Source organism: Erpetoichthys calabaricus, chromosome 12 (genome assembly GCF_900747795.2).
Source record: "Erpetoichthys calabaricus chromosome 12, fErpCal1.3, whole genome shotgun sequence".
In the NCBI taxonomy this organism is placed as follows: Eukaryota; Metazoa; Chordata; class Cladistia; order Polypteriformes; family Polypteridae; genus Erpetoichthys; species Erpetoichthys calabaricus.
The window spans coordinates 145835922-145852683 of NC_041405.2; the positions used below are offsets into that span (position 1 = coordinate 145835922).

General features: G+C 37.1%; 1 protein-coding gene across 2 annotated transcripts in view; it reads left to right on the forward strand.

The window, feature by feature from the left end:
* Nucleotides 1–16762, forward strand: part of chaf1a (chromatin assembly factor 1, subunit A (p150)) — a 58381-nt gene that overhangs the window by 13583 nt on the left and 28036 nt on the right. For both annotated transcript variants that reach the window (XM_051935257.1, XM_028816498.2), the window contains exons 4-9: nucleotides 9189–9242; nucleotides 9818–10059; nucleotides 10268–10328; nucleotides 10410–10478; nucleotides 11414–11634; nucleotides 15964–16138. In XM_051935257.1, the coding sequence (XP_051791217.1) occupies nucleotides 9189–9242; nucleotides 9818–10059; nucleotides 10268–10328; nucleotides 10410–10478; nucleotides 11414–11634; nucleotides 15964–16138 (822 nt within the window). The remainder of the gene's footprint in view (nucleotides 1–9188; nucleotides 9243–9817; nucleotides 10060–10267; nucleotides 10329–10409; nucleotides 10479–11413; nucleotides 11635–15963; nucleotides 16139–16762) is intronic.

Below are 16762 nucleotides of genomic sequence, written 5' to 3' on the forward strand. Positions count from 1 at the left end.
AGTTTGCATAGCAGCAGTGTCATCCTAATTGTTACATACATCGCTACAAGTTTAAAAATTCCCTACGAATAGTGAAATTACACCACATATGGCAACATTCGCTCTGGGGCGTGCCCCACAGTTTGAGAACTGCTGGAATAGATTGACTTTACTAATCTTGCTGTTTTTATTTATTCAATTTCAGTGAAAAATATTAATCAAATATAAAATAGTTTTATGCTTTATGCAATGACACAAAAATGTACAAAAATAAATGAAAAATGTTTTCAGTATTCAGCATAGTGTTTTCTGAAATTTAGCTTCAGTTAAAAAATTCGTTATGGTGCATCAGTGATTTAGAAGTATTATTGTATTATAGCCCACATATTCAGATATGTGCTCAGTGGCAGTTCCAAGTTCACACCCATATATACTGTATATTACAAAGGGTTGCAGCAAGTAATGTGGTGCCTGTTGATTAGCACATGCAAGTAAAAATTTCACTGTACTCTGTACACGTGACAATAATGAACCCTGTAAGAAGGTGTGTATGGCATTAATACGTGGTCCATATGCAAAATGATGTAATAAGTTGCTGGTCTCTCCACACTGGTTTAGAGCTAGAGTACAGGTTTTTTTTTTTTTTTTTATTCAGTGCCAGGTAGCAGCATTATATAAAGTGACAGAAATGAGAGTACACGTGTGTGTGTGTTGTGACGTGTGAGTCCCCGACTTGCACCCTAAAACACGAAGCTGAGTCTCAGTACTTTAGCAACACCAGCTTTATTCAGCTTGAAACAGCAACAGCGCGGTTATTTATTGTAGCGGGATCTACCGCTCTCCTATACACAGACACAGCAGTCAGGCAGGGCCCTGCGCATTTATAATGTTCCTTGTATCACCCATCGATGGCAGGCGCTTATAGCATGTCCGCGATCTTTTCGGATTCGCTTTTACAGCAAACTGCTACAGCGCTGGGAGATTGCGATTGCTTTGGGATGCTCTTCCGCGTGTCGTCCCTTTGGGTGCAATCCCACAAGAGTTTAGAAACTCACTCACACCAGCCATGATTCTTTTCAAAGGTAAAGTGCAGGTTAATTTGTTTTATGTATTTTTACTTTATATTTTGTATTAATCATTTTTATATGAATAGTTTTGGGTTGTGGAACAAATCATCTGAGTTTCCATTATTTCTTATGGGGAAATTCACTTTTATATACGAGTGCTTTGGACTACAAGCAAGTTTCCGGAACGAATTCTGCTCGCAAACCGAGGTTCCACTGTAGTTGTGATTGGTTTGAAGGCTGTATTTGTTTAAGGCATGGTTTTAGTTGTACAATAAATGATCTCTAAAGCTATGAAAGGAAAGTTTAATTAAATAATGCCCTGAAAGAACATTCACACCTGAATTTAATTTTTAAATTTTAGTTTTAAATGTGTAAGTTCTTAACAATCCTGCTTTAAAAGAATTGAGGAATATATATTGTATATTGTAGGTTGTACTACTACATGAAAGTCAGTTTTCAAGAAACTACTTTGAATTGAATGTGAATGATTCATAACAACTTTCATTTTGGAATCCAAGATCTTGTGTTATCTGTTTAAATTTCCTGAGGTTATTAGTGAGTCACAATACATGTGTTATCCTGCTAGTTAAAATTTGTAATAATTATTCCTAATATTAAGCAGAATTATATCCATTGTTCCACAGGCTGAATATATTCTTTTTGGTTAATCTTTTGATATTTCTTTTGCCCAAATCTAAGCAGTGGGCTACCAAAGATCAAATTAGCAAAACATGGAGACAGTACTTGCATTAGTGAGTTTTACAGATGAAATAGATAGAGATATCTTAGCACATGATGCTGATTTGACATGAACTGATGATAAACTGTGTTGAAAATCCTTGGGTGGAAAAATAATTTTCAAAATGTTAAAACTGATGAAGAGATCTGCAAAACTGATTGAATTTCGTGTCTGCACAGAAAATACCGTACTCATGAAGGAATCACAGATGTACTCATTAATACTGGACATTCCTGCAGTTGATTTTGGTCTGTAAATGTAAATAATAGTTTTTATTTAATCGCACCCATTAGTCTTGATTGACAAATGACAATATATTAATGAAAATGAGTATTTTGAGATAAATAGTAACGTTTAAAAATGTGCTGTTTGGAATTTAAATTGTTAAATTAAAAACACTCTTTAAAATAAAACTTGAATTAATTAAACTTTAAATAATTTAAAATAAAACAAATACAGAATTATATTATTGAAATAAATTTTATTTCATTATAATTAGATGACTTTTCAATTTAATGATTCATTTGTATAAATCACTGCACCTTTTTGTGTGATTATTCCAGTCTTGCCTGTTACCACAAAAAGTATTTCATGTCAAAGGCACCAGAGTGTGCCTTGTAGGAAACGTTGTTATGAACTTGTAATATTTTCAATCTATGATGGCTGATAAAAGTGCAGCTTTGTTGATCTCCATGTTTAAGTTATGACTTTGTAAATTAAGGAGTATTACTACACCAAGGTGAATCCTTTCTATTTTGATTACTTTTGTTTTGGTATGAGTAGCTTTATCTAATGCGTCTTTCATAAAGATGTAGTTTTAAGAGCTGAATTGTATTATTAGTCAGTGTTCTCCTCAGATATTTTTCAGCAGCATGGGATGAATGTCAAGTTGTAAAATTATTCAGTAAAATCTTGTGATACTTGTAGTGATTACAAAGCTTAACCTTTTACGAGGGAGAGTCAAGGTAAAGTTAGAAATTGGAATAAACCTTCACAAAACTGATCATGTCAATTCTCAATGTAGTCTCCACCCTTCTCAATGCACTTGTGCCACCTGCCTGGATTCCAGCCAAATAAAAGGTTTTGTCTTGATGGCGCGAAGAAAGTGAGGACATCTGTCTTGAATCATTGACCACCCAGATGTTTTTTTAGCCGTCCAAAAAGGTGGGAATCACACGGTGCCAAATCTGGTGAATAAGGAGGATGTGGCAATACCTCAAACGTCAGTTTCTCCAGACAAGCCTTGGTGTTCTTAGCAGTGTGTGTGTGTGTCATTGTGATAATGTCAATTCTCTATGTAGTCTTCATCCTCCTCAATGCACTTGCGCCACCTGCCTGGAAGTGCCTGGATTCCAGCCAAATAAAAGGTTTTGTCTCATCCTCACAACCACTTGGGCACAGCTTTCTTCTCATCGTCATCTGTCTTGAATCAATGACCACCCAGATGCTTTTTTTAGAGGTCCAAAAAAGTTTGAATCACATGGTGCCAAATCTGGTGAATAAGGAGGATGTGGCAATACCTCAAACTTCAGTTTCTCCAGACAAGCCTTGGTGTTCTTAGCAGTGTGTCATTGTGTTGCAGTAAAAGGACTCCTTGAGACAGCAGTCCCTGCCGCTTGGATCGAATAGCAGGCTTCACAGTGGTCTCCAGCAATCTGCATTAGTGACTGTAGTACCCCTCGGCATATGGGGGGGTGCACGAGTGGCTGTGAGGAAAAGACAAAACCTTTTATTCTGCTGGAATCCAGGCAGGTGGCGCAAGTGCATTGAGAAGGGTGGAGACGACATTCAGAAATGACAGCATCAGTTTTGTGAAGGTTCATTCCATTTTCTAATAAATCCCATTTTTTAACTTTAGCTTGACTCCCCCTCATATATTTCTTTTTCTCCTCTTAGAAATCCAATTTTCTGCAGCTTTTTCATATTCAAACTCAATTGGTGACAAATGTATATCACATTATTTACAGTCTTAGGGTGACCCTGCAGGGTTTTTTATGTTTTAGTGCAGAAAGGCCTCTGTCACATTCTACTGTGGTCAACGATATGACCAAACAAACAAAAGAGTGTTTTGTTAAATTTGGAAAAGATTTTGGACCCGAATGTTGTTAATTTTAGCAGTGTGTATTTTGAATCTTCATGTTTGTATGACAGTCCTTTCATTTTTGTTACAACTGTCTGCTTTTGTTTACTCTGGAAATCATATGCAGTGTTTAGGATAAAAATAATCAAACCGCATCTCGGCAGCATCACTTAGATTGTGAATTTATGCATTTAAGTCTTGAAAAGCAGGAAATGATAGTCATATCTGGGAGATTTTGCACCTAGGTGGTTAACAAACATACCTGTGTTTTTATCATAAATTGTAATGTTGGACATCACATTAAATGCAGTATTTAAGAGCTGATGATATGTTCCGACTTTTCACTTACAAGAAGCTGGTTAAGTTTTTTAAAAATGTCTACTGGGGTGTCTCAATTCCTTGATGAATATTCTTGTTGCTTGTAATATTGACTTTATTTCTGTTAACTCCTTTTTTACTTTTATATAGTTCAATATTAAAGGAAGCCTCCTAAAGCATCATTAATGAAGTAATGAAATTGAATGGTGGAATATATCAACTTAAACCGTTACCAGTGACATTTTATTCCGTGACCAAGTGCAGCTGTAACAATCATCTTGAATTTTTGCAGAGTCATGAGAAATCTGTATAGTGTCGCTAGCCATTTCAAGTTTAACTGAAGAATGTGGAGTATATTCTGGATCAAAGTTAACCAGTCATTCTGACAGAGGAAATTTAGAAGAAGAAAAACAGTTGTACTAAAATATCATTAAACCAAATCAAACACCTCAGCAGTAACAACCAGTAGTTGGAAGTTTATACAATGGCAGTCCATCTGTTTTAACTGAGGAGTTTTGAAATCCTTATTTTGTTGCCCCATCAGATCATAGACCACAGTATGCTTTTTTTTTTTTTTTTTTTTTTAAAGCCCAATTGATTGCAGTTAGTATGTCGGTAGTAGTGTCGACTTTGCCATCGATTAAAATTGCAGGTTGCTATAAAACTTACCCTAAAGTCTTCATTTAGTTGTGTGTAGTTTAATCACATATATTGCTAAAAATCATCAGAATGTATTTTTTCAGTGTTGTATATCTACATTCTGATGTTAAAATATCGAGCAATTCTTAGATTGTTCTTTCTGAAGTTTAATGTGCAATTTTACCAAATTTGAAATGTTTTAAGAAGGAAAAACCCATTGCTTTGCAATGCTTGAACAATTATAAAAAAAAAAAAAGTATTTGGTGATGTTTATTAACTAATATATTGATTGCATGTCTCAAAGAAAAACCTCAATCAACCAGCTGTTCAAAATCTAAATTTATTTTTTTAATTTTCTGTGTCCCAATTAGCTGTTAGACTCATTTTCCTGCACAGTGGTGAAGGTGCATTTTTCTTTGTTCATGGCCTACCAAACATTCTTTTCAAAGTCTAATTCATGTAATGCACAATTCACTTCCTTTTTTTTTTTTTAGGGTCAAGTACAGTATTTGTATATTTTTTTTACCATGGAACATATATCATTTTACCACTAGCCATTCACAATTTTTTTTAAATCTTTCAAAAACAATGTTGATTAAAATATTCTGCAGTAATGTCTCATCTCCACTAAATCTTTTTTTGTTTCTATTTATATTTACTGTTTCTGATTTTTATTGTTTGAACTTATTTGATAACATTTTTGATACTTTATTGTGTTTTTTGGGTTTGTTCTTTTTTCTTTTAATCTATTTAATCTCAGTGCAAGGCTCATACGGTTGACTTAAAGTAAAAAACACCTCTTAGAAACTTGATTGAATTGATCATTTACTTCTTACCTTGGATGTGTCCTTGGCAAATTTAAGCTGTCTGTCTTTCTTGACCATTGTTGAAGTGTGTGTTAAAGCTGTAGCATGTAGAAATATTATTTGACGTGGAATTACTGATAGAATAGATATCTAAGGACAGCTCATCCATAATACTAACCGAGAATGGTAAACCGGAAGGCACAGACGCAGGTCTCGGTAAACCGGAAGGCACAGAGGCAGGTACATGGCGATGGACCCAGGAGACATAGTGCGCAGGTGCCTACAGCGCGCGTCTCATAAACCGCAAGCGAAGTCTGATCCACCGCGAACGAAGGAGTTACGGCTCAAAAACGAAAGAGCTCAACTAACGTAAATAAGGCATGAAGCAACAACGCGCCCATAGCTAACGACTAACGACACAGCCACACAGAAAAAAGGATTCTGCACTGCACTCCAGAGTCAAACGGAACACACTACGGAGCCCGCAAAGGTCCACAAAGAGAGTACAGAAGGCGCAAGTGACGTCTGATCCACCGCAAACCTACAACACGCGTCTAACACACCGCAGGCAAAACCCCGAGATGGCACAGAAGCCCCAGAGATACGGACACCACAGCATATGTGAATCACATTACGGTAATACAATAATATGAGTACTCACAGAAAAAACAAACACAAGACGCCTCGGCGTCCCGCCCCACAATCAAACCGGAGAGGGTACGGAGTCCCCAAACGTCCACAAGACACAGCATAGTCAAACCCGAGATAGTACGGAGGGCGCATGCGCCTACGACGACAACCACATAAAACACACACACGGCACCAGAGGTATAATATTAATAAACGAACGCTCCGTATTAAACAGACAGAATCCCCAAACGTCCAGAGTACACAGCATATGTGAAGCACATTACAGTGATACATTACTAACAGTACAATCACAGAACACACAGACACAAGACCAGATGGAGGAGTACGGAACTGTACACGCCCACACTACACGGCATAGTCAGACCCGACATAGTACGGAAGGTGCAGGCGCCTACAACGCACGTCTAAAACACCGCAGCCAAAACCCCAGGATAGTACAGACGCCCCAAAGATCCGGACTCCACAGCATATGAGTCCCCAAACGTCCACAAACCACAGCATGGTCAAACCCGACATAGTACGGAGCGCCTACAACAACAACTACAGAGAACACACACACGAAACCAGAGGTATAATATGAATAAACGAACGCTCCGTATTATACGGACAGAATCCCCAAACGTCCAAACTACACAGCATATGTGAAGCACATTACAGTGATACATTATTAATGGTTGCTAACAATACTGTTCACTTACACGACGCCAATCTCCCATTAAAGCTGCATTTGCCTTGATAATCAACAAATCCCAAAGACAGACCATGGACAGAGTCGGCCTTTACCTCTCTGAGCCTGTATTTAGACATGGACAACTTTATGTAGCCTTCTCAAGAGTTCGGCATTCATGTGACATTAACGTTAAGATTATAATAACTCCATACCAAGGAAAACTCATTCACGGACAACACGCCATCTATACTACAAATGTTGTGTATATCTGTACTTCCTATATACGTCATCTACACCTTTTACACTCCAATATATCTCATACATAGATCTGCACATCTATACCTACATAACATAACAATTAAACTGCTATTGTCATTTATATATATATTACATAGACCTACAGATATCGTGGCAGTGAACGTGATACATATGTAACAATCACCAAGAAAGACAATAATCTCTATCAAATGTATTTCGGGTTACCCAAGACCAGGGGTTGGCAAGCGAAGCAAGCAGGGGGCGGAGCCCCCTAGTAGTGATGCATAATTGGCAGTGTGCGATAAGGGGAGGTGCAAGGTTAGTTTGTATAAAGTTATATCCAGCAGCCATACCATATGTACTTCAGAAGAGATCATCCACTGAAACTAAGCATGTTGGTCCCGGCCAGTACTTGGATGAGAGACCATCTACAAAAAGCTTGGGTTGCTGTTGGAAGAGGTATTGGTAAGGCCAGCAGGGGGCGATTACCTTGTAGTCTGAATGAGGATCCCACTGCCATAGTACAGCAATAGGGATGCTGTGCTGTAAAAAATAGTGTCGTCCTTCAGATGAGATGTAGAACCCAGCATACTGGTGCAAAAATGGCTGCCATTGCATCATCTAGGTGGATGCTACAACATTAGTAATGGTTGAAGTGGCTCCCCACACACTATGAAAAGCACTTTGAGTAGTATGAAAAGTGCTATATAAATGTAAAGAATTTTTTCTTCTTGTTGTTCTGCAAGTGTTACTCATGTATGGCTAATCAGGAGTAATTACTTCCCCATCGGTATTTTCAAGATAATAGCTGCTTAGGAACATGATATCAATCTGGCATCAAGTGGAAAGACACAAAACACAATAATCAGGCACCTTTTAAACACAACTACCAACATGGTAGTGAAGAGAAAGGTGTTTATTAGAGCAAATAAAGCTTGATGATGATTATCTGGGGGTATCAGTATAGTATCTTCAGGACATAATATTTTGCAGCTCAGTCGTAAATGAAGCCTGAAAAAGTAAGTAAAATACTAGCCTCAATCGGCAGAAATTTGAGGTAAGGTTCGATGTATTTTATGCTTTATTGCTCAGCACTCATTACCACAGAATATATACTGTAGGTCTGGCAGAAATGGAGAGTAATGCTTCACTATTTTAAGTTATTAATTCCTGTGAAATTTGTTTTCATGCAATGTGGGCACAAAAATGTGGATCGTAAATAATCTATGTGCTTGATTCCAAGTTGATTAAATAAAAAAATCCTACTAATTATAAAGTATATACTAGTTATACACATTAATGTTTAAGTACTTAAAAATGTTTTAAAAGAAGTCTCTATGGATGCATTTAGAGATTTTGCTGTTGCTATTGTATAGTGTAACAAAAGTACCTAATTTAGTTCACTAAGTCAGTTTAAAAATATAAGGCATCATACTAAAGGAATTATTAGAGGCTGAGCCACTGTACAGAATTTCAGTTTTTTTGAGTGCCAAGTGGTAGTTGTCTGTATTATAAAAGTGTTTTGTTTTTACAGTAGATTAAATTCACAGTACATTTTGTTTCTAGTATTGGTTCATCTGTTTTGTTTCTTGTAAGTGGATTGGAATGGGCTTATAAGTAAAGTGGGCAAAAAATCTTAAGAATATGAATAAAATCCCAAAAACCTTATTAAAACTGACAAATGATACTCTATCTATAATATTTGCTCAGACAGGCCCAGAAGAAAAGTGAAAACTTGAAGCTGACACATTTTTAAAGGTTCACGCTCTGCAGTTCGAATAATACATATTGTTTATAATTGTGTGTATTGTAAATACTGTAGCTGCCACGAGGTAATGATGTACATAAACTTTATTACACAAATGTTGCCGTTGTATCTATGAAGGACTAAACAGTGAGCGAGTATGCAAATTACAAAAGCTGTTCACTATTTTAGCTTGAAAGAAGTGGAAACTAATGTGTATTTTCTTCCTTTCCACAGACGCCAGAAAACAACAAAAATACAAGTGAGAAGAGTAAGAGACGTTCACTCAAGGTAGGTTAAAACTGTTTTGTTTTTTTTTTGCACTCCATGTTTTTACATTTTGGTTAAACTAAGTTACTCTTTTAATGTATTTTACCTGTTTACTCTGTTCATTTGTGCTTTTGCTTAATGTTATTTATTGCCTGAGTTCTAACTCAGGGTTCAGGCAAATACAGGGAATTCTTGCCCAAGCAAAACTTTCAATCAGTCTGTACATTCTAGCAAGACAACTGAGGAAAAAAATACAACAGTGATTTTATGATAATATAGTATGTAGTAGAACGAATGGCAAGCTGGCCTAACACTGAAGGTCTTAACTAAACAGTACATAAGCATTTCATTCTTTTTCTGAATTTTAAAGAAATTGTTTCTGTTTCAAGTAGGTAAACAATGTGATCTAATTTCTATGAATATTCTCTAGTCGATCAAACTGTTCTGTGTATACCATATTAGCGCACATTTATGTTAACCTGAAATAGCTTTTTTTTATATAGTATATAGGGAATTCCTTCAAAAGTACCATATAACATAAAGAATGATTTTTGTAAGTTATTGGAAATGTTTTAAATATTGAGGCTTTATTATAGGACATGGAACGGGAAGAAAAGCGGCGCAAACAGCAGGCAGAAAAGGAGGAGAGGGATCGAATACGAGAGGAGACCAAAGCTGCCAAGGAACGGGCAAAAGAGGAGGCCAGAAAAAAGAAAGAGGAGGAGAAGGAGGCTAAGGAAAAGGAGAGGAGAGAAAAGAAAGAAAAGGAAGAGAAAGAGAAGGCAGAAAAGCTCCGGGTGAAAGAAGAAAAGCGGCGTGAAAAGCAAGATGCGCTTGAGTGAGATGTTTTTTAAAATTATGTTTTTGCATTTCTTAGATTTTGCTCAGATTTATATTTTAATAGTATTAGCTCGGCTAATTTAAATAGCTTTTGTCTTCAATTCTTTTTTGTATAAATTGATCTATTTGTATAGAATGATTACAATAAAATTAATAAATAAAATTTAAAAATAAATAAATACTGTTTTGCTTATACTTCTTTCAAGAGCCAAACTTGAGGAAAAGCGTAAAAAGGAAGAAGAAAAACGGTTAAAAGAGGAAAAGGAGGTATGACCTTTCAATTACAAAGTCAAAATCTTCCATCTCTTGAGCCTATTTGGGTTTATGTCCTTTTTATTTACCTTTCAGCGCGTGAAAGCCGAAAAGGCAGGGATTACCAGGTTCTTCAATAAAAACAAAACTCCTCAGGCACCCAAGGTAAGAATTGCAGATAAAATAAAAGTCCTCAATTCTAGCGGGGACAGCTGTCAAATAAAACCATTCTGCAACAGTCTCGCCTATCTCACCTGATGTATAGTTTATATACAGTAATAGGATCCAGTTGTGTTTTTAGTCTGGCTTCCTTTAAGTGCGGCTTTATTTGAAAAGGAAGGCTGTATTTTAAGTGAGAGAAATTGTTGCTTGAGTTCTGTTTTCTTTTTTTATTTTGCCACTTTTGTTTTTGTTACTGTTTAAGATGTGTCTGTGGGAGACAGGGAATAAAATTCAAACCTAATTTGCCATATAAAGAATCCACAATTGTTTTTGCATTTAGAATTATTGCTGGCCATATTTACATGCCATGTGCATGTGTAAGAGACTATTAGAACAGATACCCATGTGTTTAAACAAGCTTGTTACAATTCTAACTTGAGATCTCTATGTTAAAGGTTATAGGTTTTGCTGATTAAATAACCAGCTACTTAATGAAAAAGCCAAACCTTATTTACTTTTACAAGTGGAGTGCATTACCAAAGCACTTTGAGCTACATTATTTGTATGCAAATGTGCTATATAAATAAATGGTGGTGGTGTTGTTTAACATTCATATTCCGAAAGTGGCAGTAAGCAGGCAGAAACTTTAAGTGTACATCATTCTATGAAAAAATAAAACCTAATTTGCCAGTTCCAAAACTTGTTCAGGAGAAGAATTTTGAACCCCAATAAATGTGTTTGTACCACAAAAAAACAAGTGCAATTACCAGCTGGGTTGGTCACATCTGATGATGAGCTTTTTCAGTCAGATTTTAATGGGGTGGAGGCCTGAGACGTGCAAGACACATGAATGTAGTCAAACATATAGTCGACTATATTTGTTTTCTAGATACAGTTGTTGCAATCCAATAAATACCCAACTTTCTCTCTATTCTCAGAATCTCGTTGGTGCATGTGGAAAGTTTGCTCCATTTGAGATCAGGGAAAACATGGCACTTGCTCCATTAAGTCGGGTCATATGTGAACCTAACGTTTTAGAGGAGTTAGATTTGTGCCTGCAAGACCAGTGCCAAAGTATGACTTGGATTCAGGAATTACAAACTAGGAAACCTCGAAGGTCTAGACCTACTTGGCCAAGAGTATCAAGACTTTTGCCTGTGTAAGTATCTTTTCCTTGTTACTTTTTTGTATTAATGAAATGGTTAAAGCTTGACCCTTCATCAAATTGTAGGTCATTTGTTCCTGTGTTAAGCAGGTTCAAAAGTGGATAATTTGGCAAAAACTTTCAATCTAGATGAATTTTTTTTTTACCTTCTGATTAGTAGAATAAGCACATAGACAAGTGTTTGCCAGGTCTATAGCAATAGTAACTGTTTCTTACGCCGTTGTTTTTTTTTTTTGGCCTTATTATTCCAAAAAAAATCAGGCTAACTGCAAATTACTGCATAATGTGCCTATTAAAAATGCATTACAGAAAGTTTCTGGTTGATTTTAACTTTTTAGCTAAAGATAATGAAACAAAAAAAATGAGCAAAGGCCAAAATATTGTAACTTTTCACTTTCCTGACAATAGATATATCCTTACAACCGAAAAGGCCAGTAAAATTAATTTTTAAAACAATTTGGCCATATTTTGGAAAATGAGAGTAGTTATCTAATTTTTCACCATTTATGGTCCATACATCTCTTTCCCCAGCCACATTTACCAACTCATACTGTGGGATCTCAAGGCGTTACCAGGCCATTTGGGATATATATTTGGTTGTGCCCTTAAAACCTCTACAGTGAGGCGTCCAGTAGGCATCCATATCAGATTCCTATACCGCCAAGCCTCTTAGTGCGGAGGGTAGCAGGTCCACTCTGAGTCTCTCCCGAATGTCTGTGCTGCTCAACCTAACTCTAACAGAGAGCCTAGACAAACTGAAGTGAAAGGTCGTTTTGTCAGTTTGTACCCACAATCTAATCTTTTCAGTCATTACCACAGCTCATAATCATAGGTGAGGGTAGGGATGTAGATTGACTAGTAAATTGAGACCTTTGCCTTCTGGTTCAGCTCCTTCTCCATTACAGATCAGTATAGTGACCAGATAGCTACATATACCATCCCACTCTACCTGTCTGTCTCAGTCCTTTTTCTCCTCACTCAAGTCCCTGAGATACTTGAACTCCTCCACCTGAGGCAGTAACTGAACTTCCACTTGGAGAGGTCAGTCGACCTTTTTTCCTCCTGGGGAGCATGAATTACTTGGTCAGTTTTTTGTAAGTTTTGATTTCAACACAATTCAGCAGCCTTTTCAGGTTTACACATTACTACATACAAAGTACTTATTGATCCTATGATTATGATTTTAAGCCGGTATCCTCTTGAAGTAGACAAGACTATAGTTGAAACACTGTCAATATTCCATTTGTGAAGTTTTCATTTGATTGCTTGAATCAGTTTAGTTTTATACAGTACTCACTTTTTATAAAATATGGCATCAGATATTGACTAGTCTCCAGACAAGCTCTTCAGTGAGTTTTGTCTGTCTATAGGGGCTAATGTGACTTGGAAACCTTTAATTTGTAATAACAATGTGAATAGTAAAGAATATGTATTGTACATAAATATACACACAATGTTATCAGTGTTTGAGTAACAGATCATTTACCTGTGTAGTTTTAATTTTTGGTATTAAACAGGCATTGGCAGCTCGCTAATTTTTTTGGAACCTCGTTTTAAATAACAGCTGCTTAAGAAAAAGAAGCAGGAAAGGGCTTATAATCTTAACCTGCAAGTAAATTACAATACGCTTAAAAAACACCAGATAGACGAACAAATGGATGAAAATGAATTGCAAAGAGGTAATTTTTGCAAAAAATGAATAATAAAATATCTCTGCTCCAATTTTCAGAACCAGCTTGTCCAATTTAGAGATGCAGTGGATGCCTATAGCAGGAACTTTGGTCATAATATAGGAACTTGTTGTGGTCTTGGCTCTACTTGCTTAAAATGTATTTTTGTTTTTTAAAATTACTTAACAGCTGTCATTTTGTATTTGTTAACTTTGAGTTCAGAGCTACAGTATAATTTAGCTCCATTTTATTTTAAAAGTACATAATATCTGCAAAATAATAAATCACAAGGTGTTAAAGAAATTACATTATCTGGTAAGGTTTTGAGCTTTCATTTGATATTTATAGACTGACTACTTTAAATATTAAACCTCACAACCCTGTTAAAAATCTTTATTGCCCTAATGATGCCATTCTTTTTCATTTAAAGATAGTTTATGAATAAGTTTAATAGTATTAGGGGTCAGCAACAAGTGAAAACATTGTCTGTGTACTTGAACTGGGGGATTTCAAAAAGTAAAGTTTAATGCAGAACCATACATAAATGTACATTTAATATTTTTTTGCCCAGTCATTTATCAACTGAAATTGTATTGGTTGTTTTTGAAGTTATTATGGATATCTCTATACCCTTGATAAGATGCATACCTGAAACTGTTATGACTATGTTTCATGTTGGTAGACTACAAGTAAAATCCCAAATAAAAAGCCTATCTTTAATTGACACAACCTTGATTTTCAGTACAGTCTATTAAAATTTCATAACTTATTTGTAGTCATACAGTGGTGTGAAAAACTATTTGCCCCCTTCCTGATTTCTTATTCTTTTGCATGTTTGTCACACAAAATGTTTCTGATCATCAAACACATTTAACCATTAGTCAAATATAGCACAAGTAAACACAAAATGCAGTTTTTAAATGATGGTGTTTATTATTTAGGGAGAAAAAAAATCCAAACCTACATGGCCCTGTGTGAAAAAGTAATTGCCCCCTTGTTAAAAAATAACCTAACTGTGGTGTATCACACCTGAGTTCAATTTCCGTAGCCACCCCCAGGCCTGATTACTGCCACACCTGTTTCAATCAAGAAATCACTTAAATAGGAGCTGCCTGACACAGAGAAGTAGACCAAAAGCACCTCAAAAGCTAGACATCATGCCAAGATCCAAAGAAATTCAGGAACAAATGAGAACAGAAGTAATTGAGATCTATCAGTCTGGTAAAGGTTATAAAGCCATTTCTAAAGCTTTGGGACTCCAGCGAACCACAGTGAGAGCCATTATCCACAAATGGCAAAAACATGGAACAGTGGTGAACCTTCCCAGGATTGGCCGGCCGACCAAAATTACCCCAAGAGGCGCAGAGACGACTCATCCGAGAGGTCACAAAAGACCCCAGGACAACGTCTAAAGAACTGCAGGCCTCACTTGCCTCAATTAAGGTCAGTGTTCACGACTCCACCATAAGAAAGAGACTGGGCAAAAACGGCCTGCATGGCAGATTTCCAAGACGCAAACCACTGTTAAGCAAAAAGAACATTAGGGCTCGTCTCAGTTTTGCTAAGAAACATCTCAATGATTGCCAAGACTTTTGGGAAAATACCTTGTGGACTGATGAGTCAAAAGTTGAACTTTTTGGAAGGCAAATGTCCCGTTACATCTGGCGTAAAAGGAACACAGCATTACAGAAAAAGAACACCATACCAACAGTAAAATATGGTGGTGGTAGTGTGATGATCTGGGTTTGTTTTGCTGCTTCAGGACCTGGAAGGCTTGCTGTGATAGATGGAACCATGAATTCTACTGTCTACCAAAAAATCCTGAAGGAGAATGTCCGGCCATCTGTTCGTCAACTCAAGCTGAAGCGATCTTGGGTGCTGCAACAGGACAATGACCCAAAACACACCAACAAATCCACCTCTGAATGGCTGAAGAAAAACAAAATGAAGACTTTGGAGTGGCCTAGTCAAAGTCCTGACCTGAATCCAATTGAGATGCTATGGCATGACCTTAAAAAGGCGGTTCATGCTAGAAAACCCTCAAATAAAGCTGAATTACAAAAATTTTGCAAAGATGAGTGGGCCAAAATTCCTCCAGAGCGCTGTAAAAGACTCATTGCAAGTTATCGCAAATGCTTGATTGCAGTTATTGCTGCTAAGGGTGGCCCAACCAGTTATTAGGTTCAGGGGGCAATTACTTTTTCACACAGGGCCATGTAGGTTTGGATTTTTTTTTCTCCCTAAATAATAAAAACCACCATTTACAAACTGCATTTTGTGTTTACTTGTGTTATATTTGACTAATGGTTAAATGTGTTTGATGATCAGAAACATTTTGTGTGACAAACATGCAAAAGAATAAGAAATCAGGAAGTTTTTCACACCACTGTATGTACACACCTGTTTTTGAGTCTACTTCAGTGGGGTTTTCTAGAAATTGTGTCTTTATCTGTGAAGCAGGGTTATAATTGGCTGTTACTCATTTGGTGAAGGAATGCAGTTGTGACTTATGCTACATCTGTTGACTGTCATGTAGCTGGGCTTTGTTTTGTTTGATTTGTTATTAAGTCATGTTCCCTCTTACAAATACATCCTAATACTTAGACTTTATACATTTTGGGAATTTCTCATCTTGTCATATTTGCTTTTACAGAAATGACTGTGTAGTTGTAGTGGAAGGCACAAAGCCTGAAGGGGTTCCTGATAGAAAAGAATGTGGCCTGATGAAGTTGCTGCAATTTCATGAGAACTACCGTCCAGCCTACTGGGGTACCTGGAGTAAGAAGAGCAAAGTTATAACTCCTCGTAGGCCTCTAAATCAAGATAAGGTGGGCAATGGGAGATGTTTTCATATTTGTTTGGTGTAACTGTAGCAGCTTATAGAGTGTCATATATGGTAGTTATCAAAAAGTTTTAATATGCAGCCTTTATTTTTTATTTTTTTTATACAATCATATGAAGCAGACCCCTCCTCGAACCGCCACCTTATCGTGGTGGAGGGATTTGTGTGTCCCAGTGATCCTAGGAGCTCTGTTGTCCGGGGCTTTATGCCCCTGGTAGGGCCACCCAAGGCAAACTGGTCCTAGGTGAGGGATGAGACAAAGTGCAGTTCAACACAACCTCCTATGATGAATAAAAAATTTGAACAGCGTTTTCTCTCGCCTGGACGTGGGTCACCGGGGCCCAAATCTGGAGCTATGGCGAGCGCCTTGTGGCAGAGTTTGCACCCATGGGGCTCGGCCGAGCACAGCCCAAAGAGGCAACGTAGGTCGCCCTTCCCATGGGCTCACCACCTATGGGAGGGGCCAAGGAGGTTGGGTGCAGTGTGAGTTGGGTGGTGGCCGAAGTGTGTTCCAACTACAGAGGGATCACACTCCTCAGCCTCCCTGGAAAAGTCTATTCGGGGGTTCTGGAGAGGAGGGTCCGTCGGATAGTTGAACCTCGGATTCAGG